Source organism: Nematolebias whitei, chromosome 22 (genome assembly GCF_014905685.2).
Source record: "Nematolebias whitei isolate Nwh7 chromosome 22, NemWhi1, whole genome shotgun sequence".
In the NCBI taxonomy this organism is placed as follows: domain Eukaryota; kingdom Metazoa; phylum Chordata; class Actinopteri; order Cyprinodontiformes; family Rivulidae; genus Nematolebias; species Nematolebias whitei.
The window spans coordinates 1,768,997-1,779,239 of NC_056519.1; the positions used below are offsets into that span (position 1 = coordinate 1,768,997).

The 10,243-nt window shown below is 43.3% G+C and overlaps 2 protein-coding genes across 2 annotated transcripts in view; one reads left to right on the top strand and one right to left on the bottom strand.

Moving 5' to 3' along the window:
• The window catches only part of phf21b (PHD finger protein 21B), a 97,266-nt gene that overhangs the window by 56,444 nt on the left and 30,579 nt on the right, over positions 1–10,243 (bottom strand). The window lies entirely within an intron of this gene.
• The window catches only part of nup50 (nucleoporin 50), a 28,926-nt gene continuing 25,252 nt past the window's right edge, over positions 6,570–10,243 (top strand). The window contains exons 1-4 of the mRNA XM_037695935.1: positions 6,570–6,728; positions 8,992–9,205; positions 9,281–9,364; positions 9,441–9,621. Of these exons, the coding sequence (XP_037551863.1) occupies positions 9,137–9,205; positions 9,281–9,364; positions 9,441–9,621 (334 nt within the window). The 5' untranslated portion in view covers positions 6,570–6,728; positions 8,992–9,136. The remainder of the gene's footprint in view (positions 6,729–8,991; positions 9,206–9,280; positions 9,365–9,440; positions 9,622–10,243) is intronic.

Here is a 10,243-nt window from a genome sequence, read left to right on the forward strand (position 1 = left end):
CTCCTCACTCTGCTCCTCCTCACCCTGCTCCTCCTCACTCTGCTCCTCCTCACTCTGCTCCTCACTCTGCTCCTCCTCATTCTGCTCCTCCTCACTCTGCTTCTCATTCTGCTCCTCCTCACTCTGCTCCTCATTCTGCTCCTCCTCAGCCTGCTCCTCCTTCTGCTCCCCCTACCCCACCGCCTGTAACGTTCCCATTATTTGGGTTTTCTGTTGTGTTGTGAACAGACTGTTGATCAGCCTGCGGCAGGCAGGGACAGAGACGGGGACAGAGACAGGGACAGAGATGGGGACAGGGATGGGGACAGAGACGGGGACAGGGATGGGGACAGAGACGGGGACAGGGATGGGGACGGGGACAGAGACAGGGACAGAGATGGGGACAGAGACGGGGACAGGGATGGGGACAGAGACGGGACAGAGATGGGGACAGAGACGGGGACAGAGACGGGGACAGAGACAGGGATAATTAACGGAGAACCAATAAAATGCAGTGACACGGATGAGAAAAAGTTTGATGAAGACAAAACGTCCACAGTTATCACAAACTCTAAGACTAATGTCGAAGAGTGAAATAAAAAAATACAACAAAATAACACAAGATCAGTCTGTAACGCCCCAAATACCCCCCCCCCCCACCACCAATTAATTTATTTTTATCCACACGTCAACATAAATAAAGTCAGAAGAAGAAGTGATGACTCTTTTATCCTCCATTACAAAAATTAAAGTCGTTATCAGTTCTTTAGGCGCTGCTTTGATGGTTTTTGGAACCAGAGTCTGCTCACTGGAGAGGTGGGGCATACCCTAAGCCCCGCCCACACACCCTCCTGACTCACCAACGGCCTGTCAATCACAGCGTAACCTCACTCTTCCTAAAACTTAAAAAAACGAACGGACAACTTAATGTTTAATAAATACGTTTAAAGATGCAACAGCAAGGTACGAGCTACGTGACCACATGAATTATCTGCTGAACTAAATGACTTTCAATGTATTTTTATTAAAAGAAGAAGAAGTCCCATTTAGTTTAGGGCGAGGCTTACAAATAGTACTGGTCTCCGCCTCGGGGGGGCGCTCGTCCTGAGTGACTTCAACTTCCAGCTTCTGCTCCACAGCCTTGGTGTCGTGATTTGTTCTGATAGAGAGAACGTCCTCACAGACAAACATGAGCTCGGCCAAAGCTTTTCACAAACGGTTGCTTTACTTTGGTGCCGTTTCCTCTCAGTTATAAACCACATCATCTCATGATGAACATTTAACAACAACTAAATCACATTCAAGTGTGACGGATGTAGAAAAGTGATCAAATGGCTCTGTTTTAGAATTTAAAGCGTAATAAGTTGCTGTCACCATTTCTGAACAGCTCACTTTCTCTTGTCTATACAAGTCCCAGACTTTTCTTATATCATCACTTTGGAAAGTATTTTAAAAAATATTCTTCTTTTTCCATAAAAACTCAATTTTTGTGTGAATGGGAGGAGAAAGGAGTCGTGTGGGCGGAGCCTAAGAGACACCAAATGGTCTGTCAAGACCATGAACATGAAAAGATGGACGAAGCGTCTCTTCCTCCTCCTGCTGTATAAAACTAAAGATGAGTTTACAGGAGCTGACATGTTTTATTTGTGGAACCAGAGTCTGCTCATGGGACGCAGCTCTGTAAGCCCCGCCTACTTTACTGCTCACATTGATGTTTTTTTTTTCTATGTCTCTTAGTCAAGTTAAGGCAGAACGACTGTAGCCAAAAGCTAAAACTAGCACAACAGTAGCAAAAGCTAAAAGTAGCCAAGCTAACATTAACAAAAAGAAAGTCAAAACAGAATGAGCAGCTGAAGAAAGTTTGAAAGAGAACAAAGATTTTGAAGGAATTGAAGAGATCTGATATATATTCATTAAAAACATTTGTAAATAAAGTTTAATAATTCATTAAAAACATTTGTGAATAAAGTTTAATATTTGGAGAAATATAAACTTTACAAAACAACAAGAGTTGAAGCAACGATCAGCTGAACCAGCCAAACATAATGAGTCAACAGCTAAAAGAGCAGAACGTCTGAAGACTGTTAGCCTCCAGCTAATGTTTTGCTGATTTTAGCTTCTAGCTACTGTTTTCTTTTTTGCTTAGCTGTTTTCATTGTTCAGCTAGTTTCAGCCTAATTTTATTTGAAAGGTCTGTTTTAATTGATTTTTTTTTATGTCTGTCACTAGTTTTTATGCCATTTAGGTATTTTTTTAAATAATAATTAGATTTTAATTATTTTTTGTCATTTTTCTTTTTAATTAAATATGTTATGAAACTTCAAAGAGTCAGATTAAAAAACAAATGATTTCTAGTAATATTTAGTTGGTTCTAGCTGTTTATTACACCAGTAAATAATAAATAACATGAAGTAGAGACAGGGTAAACACATGTATTAGTTATTGTTAATTATTCTTTTTATAATATCTGAGGTCATCAGGACGCTTCGGTTCTGCTTCAGTTGCTCTAATTAGTGTACACATGACCCGGTAATTAAGTGATCCAATTAGAGCTTGGTTTAAGGGCCTAATTGAGACGTGAACGTGTGAGCTGAGCCGTGATTAGAGATGATACGACTCAAGTGTTGCATTAAATAAAGAAACAGTCGGATCAGAACCATTTAAAATCACATTTCATTCATCTGAGAGCAGAACCTCTGCTGAGGAATCAGAAAACTGATCTGAGGGCTGTACCACCACCGCACAATGAATGAATGAATGAATGAAAGGTGGAGAGGAAATGAAGTCACATCTGGGGTCACATCTACAGGTGGATGTATGGATGGATGATGTATGGATGTATGGATGGATGGATGGATGATGGATGAATGATGGATGGATGAATAAATGAATGGGTGAAGTATGGATGATGGATAAAATTTAGGTGAATGATGGATGATGGATGGATGAAGGATGGATGAAGGATGGATGATGAATTGATGATGGATGGATGATGGATGGATGAATAAATGAATGGGTGAAGGATGGATGATGGATAAAATTTAAGTGAATGACGGATGATGGATGGATGATGGATGAAGGACGACAGATGGATGAAGGTATTATGAAGGATAGATGATGGATGGATGAAGGATGAATGAAGGTTTTATGATGATGGATGAAGGATGGATGAGTGATGAATGGATGAAGGATGGATGAAGGATAGATGATGAATTGATGATGGATGGATTATGGATCAAGGTTTTATGAAGGATGGATGAAGGATAGCTGAAGGATGGATGATGAATGAGTGATGGATGAAGGATGGATGATGGATAAAACCCTGATGGACAAACTATCCACACTAGGACTAAGCCCCTCCATTTGCAACTGGGTCCATGGACTTCTTAACAAACAGACCACAGTCAGTGAAGATCCACAACTTCTCCTCCTCCACCATAACCCTCAGCACTGGCTCTCCTCAGGGATGTGTGTTGAGCCCCCTCCTGTTCACTCTCCTCACAAACGATTGTGCAGCTACCCATCCAAGCTGTCACATTGTAAAGTTTGCAGATGATACAGCGGTGGTGGGATGCATCACAAACAATGATGAGTCCAGCTACAGGCAAGAGGTGGAACACCTGGAGAGCTGGTGCAAAGAGAATAACCTTCACATCAATGTGAAGAAGACAAAGGAGATGGTCATGGACTTCAGAAGGAACAAAAACACCTCCCCCCCCCACCCCAAACATAAGAGGATCTGTAGTGGAAGTGGTCTCCAGCTACAAGTACTTGGGTGTGCACCTGAACAACAACCTCAGCTGGAGCAACAACACCACCAGCCTGATGAAGAAAGATCATCAGAGACTCTACTTCCTCAGACGGCTGAGACGAGCTGGTCTGGAAGCTCAGTCCTCACCTCCTTCTACAGGTGTGCAGTGGAGAGCATCCTGTGCTCCAGCATCAACGTGTGGCATGGAGGCTGCACAGCTGCAGAAAGAAAAGCTTTGCAGAGAGTGGTGAAGGCTGCACAGAAGATGTTGGAGTCAGTCTCCCCACCATCACAGACATCTACACCTCCAGATGCAGGAAGAGGGCCACCTGCATCATGAAGGACCACACTCACCCAGCACACACACTTTTTGTCCCACTCCCCTCAGGAAGGAGGTTAAGGAGCATTAAGTGTAGAACCACTAGACTGAGGAACAGCTTCTACCCTGAGGCTGTTAGTCTCATGAATCTCTGACCAGGAGAATCACTGTGAATAAACACATCATGTTGCTGCTGATCTGTTTCATGTTGCTGCTGATCTGTTTCATGTTGCTGCTGATCTGTTTCATGTTGCTGCTGATCCGTTTCATGTTGCTGCTGATCTGTTTCATGTTGCTGCTGATCTGTGTCATGTTGCTGTGTTCATTCGTGCTCATCTGCTCACACAGACTCATGTTCGTGCTGCTGCTCGGTGAATTGTTTTTGTGCTATTAGTGCTTAGTGTATTTTTAGTTGATTTTTTTGTTCATATCTTATAACTGTTTTGCTTTTAGGTGTAGGAGATGGTGCTATTTAAGAGACTGAGCTGAAAACAGCACCTCAGACTGAGGAAGTCCTCAGGATGAGAGACGAAACGTTTCTATATATTTTTTTGCTTTGTTTTGTTTTTTGTCTTTTTGAATGTCCAGAGGACCAGATTGAACTTTTTTGGATTTTTCTACCTGGATTATTGAGCATGCATCAGGATGTTTTGCTTTTACATTTTATACTTTTGTTGGATGTAACTGGGACCCTGTGGACATAATTTCATTCCACCACATGCACCACATGTGGTGGAATGACAAATAAAGAACCTTGAATCCTTGAAGATGGATGAAGGATGCGTGAAAGATGGATAATGAATGAGTGATGGATGAATGATGGATGGATGATGGATGAAGCATGAATGTATGAAGGATGGATGATGGATGATGAAGGTTTTATGAAGGAAGGATGAAAGATGGATGATGGATGACAGATGGATGACGGATTGATGAATTGTGTATGATGGAAGGATGATGGATGGATGAAGGTTTTATGAAGGAAGGATGAAGGTTTTAAGATAGATGGCTGAAGGATGAATAAAGGATGAAGGATGGATGAAAGATGGATAATGGATGGATGGAGGTTTTATGATGAATGAAGGATGGATGAAGTTCTTTAGCTGTGTTTCAGCAGGTTTTAGCTGTTGTCTCTCTCGTCTCCTTGAGACCAGTTCCTCAGCGTCCTCCTCAGTTCTGGAAGGTTCTGTTCTGATTGGTCAGAATCGTGTTTCTCAGGGTGAACCTGGACACAGAGCCAGCTCAGTGAGGACCAGAGCCGGACGTGTTTGAAGCAGGTTCTGATGAAAGAGGTCCCATGTGGGCCTAAGAACAGGTTCTGCTCGTCATATGGGCCTCATCTCCTCAGCAGCTGGTCAGGACTCTCCTCCACTGAGCCGCCTCCTGGAAGCTTGGAGACCAGCCCCCTAACTGAAGGTCTTCAGGTGTTTTTGTCTTCAGGTGTCCAACAGTACAGGATTATCCCCATCACACGTTTGGGTTTGGACAGCCCAGACCTTCACAGAACCGGGCTTTCAAGCTGCTTTGCCATTGATAAGTCTGACTCTGGCTCTCGTCTCCTCGGTTCTTCTCAGGTGTCGGTGAACGTCCACAGCGACTTGTCTCCTCGCTCTGTGGGTGGGATCATAACCGGAATCCTCTGGTCCACCAACAAAGGTCTGGACCTCGTCAGTGGTCCATGGCACCACTTTTGGATCTTCCATTATTGAAATCTGGAAAAAACAAACTACTCTGCCTTCTGTAACGACGAGACAGGAAGTGGAGGTTCTGATGGTTAGTTGCTGGGCGGGTCATCCAGTGACGTAGCTCTGCTGACCAATCAACGGCTGCTGCTTACGTCTAAATCAGCCCTCGGAGCAGAACCACCAACAAGGTGGTACCATTACCCGTTTCTGATACCTGCAGTAGGCGGGCCTTAACTGGTGCCATGCTGCAGAACCAATGAGACTTATGTGTCAGCACCATTAGGCTTGTTGAGTTTATGTCTTTGTGCTGTCAGACAGAGCATGATGCTGCCACCACCGTGCTTTACAGTGGGAACGATGTCCTTGGATTTTCCTACTGCTGTGGCTGAGCTGAGTCTGTTTTTGTCTCTGAACTTCAGGAGACTTTGTTCAGGTGGTTCAAGACCAGAACCACCGCAGAACTGCACTCTTGCTTTTGTTTTTATAAATAAATGTTAATATAAAGCTGAGAATTATTTTAATGTTTTAATTGTGGTAAATGATTATTTTTTAAAGGCTTTTCTTGTTTGGGCTGCTGTTGAATATACCGTATTATTTTACATTATTAGTGTTTAATGTATATCTTGGATCTTTTAGTGTATTGTTTTAGCTTTCATTTAGCGTTTATCTTAGATCTTTTTATACTCTCTTATACTTTATATTTTTGCTATTTTTGGGTGTAACTGGGACCTTGAGTACACAATTTCGATCCGGTTATTTTATTATGGACTACAAATCCCGAGGTGCTAGCTTATTTCGTTCTGCGCATGCGCAAAAGGCGGGGCGCTGAGAGCTAGGCGGAAAACAGCGTTGTGTCGAATGGCGGCGTGAGGCGGTTTGCTAACGAGCGGTGGTTCTGCTGAAGGTGTTCAGAATAACCGGACGGTTTTTTATAATCTGGATCTTTCAGGACGAACACTCGGAGGCAGAGCCCGGAACAAACCTTCAAATAAAGGTGCGTCAGGTGTTTTTAAACGGACATGCGACTTCTAAACCCGGCTGTTAGCTGCTAACATGCGGCCCGGTCAAGAAGCGCTAACCGGTGTTTAGCTTACCGGTTAACGCGGACACGTTAGCCGCTTTAGACAACGTCTGTTGGTAAAAGTTAGCTATTGTAGCTTCTAAAATGTATATATTTTGTGTGTTTAAGCTGTCATCTGTTCTCAGTCAGGAAACAAGTTGTGTAACTGTTTATTAACTGTTAGCTAGTAGCAGCTAGCTAGCGCCTAAAAATGTACAACCTGCTGATTCATGTCTTTAGTTTGTCTGCCTACATATCGGTTTTCATCCAACTAGGAACATATTTAATTCATGCTTAAATTTGTGAGGGATGTAAATCACTGTCCTGAACATGTCTGATCAAGTTTTGAGTCAAAAATCAAAAGTTTTGTCGTTGCAGCAAATTAGACTAATTATATTAAGACTTGGGGTGAAAGGCCGGAAAACGTTTCAAACGTTTAATTTTTCTTTTACCCGGAATTAAAATGGATGTTTTCAAAAACAACTGATTATTTAAGTAGTATGCTTTTTCTGCAGCCAGAAAACAAAACTCTTGAGTTACAAAGCACTTATTGTACAACAGAACCATCTGATGAAAATGTGTGAATCTTATGAGGTTAAACTAACAATATTTAAAAAAAAAACTTAACCGATTTTAGTTGATTTAAAAAAAGAGGCGGTTAATGTCCAGAAGTTTCTTTTTACATGTGGATGTGTTGGAATCTTTCCCAGCATGCACTGGGACTGCAGCCTCAGTTAAGAGGGTTCATGGTCGTCATGACAACCAGGTTGCTTTCATCACCTTTAAATGTTAATTATTAAGAGGTTTGTGTCGTGAGACTATACTGAAGAGGACACCAACTGTAAATTTAACAAAGTAACTTTATTACTAGAATATCCTGATGCTGCTCAATAATCCAGGTGGAAAAATCCAAAAAAGTTCAATCTGGTCCTCTGGACATTCAAAAAACTAAACAAAGCAAAAAAATGTAGACACGTTTCGTCTCTCATCTGAAAGACTGGACTGTGAGGTCTCAGTCTCTGATAGAGGACATTTGCAAACCGAGGTGTACCACAAACCCACCCACACAGACCAGTATTTGCAGTTGGACTCCCATCACCCTTTGGAGCACAAGTTAGGAGTCATCAGGACTCTGTACCACAGAGCAGACAGCGTCCCCACTAGCTCAGGAGCCAGGCAGAAGCAGAAATCCTACACAAGACAGGCTCTAGAGCAATGTGGATATCCTAACTGGGCCTTCCTGAAAGCAGAGAAGAAACCCAAACAGGACTCCAGTCAGCCATCAGGTGAAAAGGAGGAACCCAGACCAGTGGTCATTCCATATGTTGAGGGAGTATCGGAGAAACTGAGACGTTTATTTTCTAAACATAACGTCCCAGTGGCTTTTAAACCCCAAAATACATTAAAGACTGGTTCATCCCAAAGATCCAGTCCCCCGGCACAAACAGAGTAATGTTGTGTATGCTGTTCAGTGTCAGGAGGGTGATCAGTCTTACATCGGGGAAACTAAACAGCCACTGGCCAAAAGGATGGACCAGCACAGAAGATCAACATCATCAGGCCAGGACTCTGAGGTCTACACTCATCTCCAGGCCAGCGGTCACTCTTTCAGGGATGAAGATGTGCACATCCTGGACAGAGAGGAACGATGGTTTGAGAGAGGAGTAAAGGAGGCCATCTTTGTGAAAAGAAACCGTCCATCATTAAACAGGGGTGGAGCCTCCAGGTTCAACTGTCCCCCTCTTACAATGCTGTGATTGCTAGTATCACTCAGCCCTCTGTGAACAGTAAACAGCCATCAGGTGCTAATGATCCATTGTTAGGCTGATGGTCCTTCTTGATCATGTGATCAGCTGGTTTTGGTTGTCAGCAGCAAACTGGTTGATCCACTCTGAGAAGGTGCTATTTAAGAGACTGAGCTGAATACAGCACCTCAGACTGAGGAAGTCCTCAGGATGAGAGACAAAACGTTTCTACATTTTTTTGTTTTGTTTTTTTGAATGTCCAGAGGACCAGATTGAACTTTTTTAGATTATTACTAGAACTTACTTAGAACTTAGTTCAACATAACAGATCAGATTTAAAATAATTTTTGTCCTTTGTAGGGATGAAACCCATGAAATTAGACCTTTACATTAACTTTTACATGCTTTGATAAATATTCAGCTGAAGCTCTGCTTGATGCTCACTTTCACAGAGACGTTGGGCTGAGTCTTTTCGGCCTCCTCCAGCTGCTGATTGGCTGTTTGAGCTGATTGAAGCTGCTGATTGGCTGTTTGAGCTGATTAAAGCTGCTGATTGGCTGTTTGAGCTGAATAAAGCTGCTGATTGGTCCAGGTGGGATGGCGAAGAGGATCGCTGATAAAGAGCTGACGGACAGGAACTGGGACCAGGAGGAAGAGGGAGAGGAGGTGAGACCAGAACCTTAGTTTGTTTGTCTTTAGGTGAGGGTGACCTCTGACCTTTGACCCTCTGTCTGTGTTCAGGCCGGGACGTTTTCATTGGCGAGTGACAATGTTTTGAAGAGTCGAGCGATAAAGAAAGCCAAGCGCAGAAACACAGGAGGCGAGGTAAGGACCGAACCGTCACCTGGACCTGTCGTCAGGTTCGCCATGAAACCGTTTTTGTTTCTTTGTTCTGTTTCAGAGCGAAGGGGGCGGAGCTTTCAGAGGATTCAGAGGGTTCTCTCTAACGGCTGCGGCAGCCAGTCCGACTCCGTTCTCCGGGTTTGGGAACGCCGGAGGCTTCAAGGGTTTTGGAGGTCTGACCAACGGGACAAGCAGCGCTCCGTCGTTCGGAGGTTTCTCTTCTCCAACGGCTGCAGCTGGTGAGGAGAGCTGTCAGCTCCTTGTTGTTGTTTTGATGAAATTCGCTGTTGACGTTGTTGACTGGGGGGGGGGGGGGGTGCGGTTAGGATGCGCTTAGAGTTCTATGTATGTAGCATCTTAGCTAGTGTATCTGTATTGCGCGCTGCTAGCTTAGCGCTGCGTCAACGTTTGAACAGAGCAGCTGTCGTCACATTCAGAGATTTGAAGAGTCCAACTGATGGTGACACGGAGAACAAATATCTTGAAGGAGAAAGAAGTCAAGAAACACATTTTCTGTAAAGTGAAATTGTTAAAATAAGTGTCGGGCAAGGAACAGTGGAAAACAAGGGGAGAAGGAGATGGATGCTATTCCAAGAGGATTGTGGAGAATAAAAGTTATGAAGTGTAGAAATTGTGACACCATGGTAGGAACCTGTAAATTATTTTTTAATAATTACATGCAGGTTGACAAAACTGACTACAGGTGTTGTTTTGTTTGTTGTTGGTGTCACTGTTCCTCGGCAGAGTGCAGTTTGTGAAGGAACTGAATCTGCAGGGTTTTGTTCTGGATCAGGTTTAATCTGCAGGATTTTGTTCTGGATCAGGTTTAAACGGCAGGATTTTGTTCTGGATCAGGTTTAA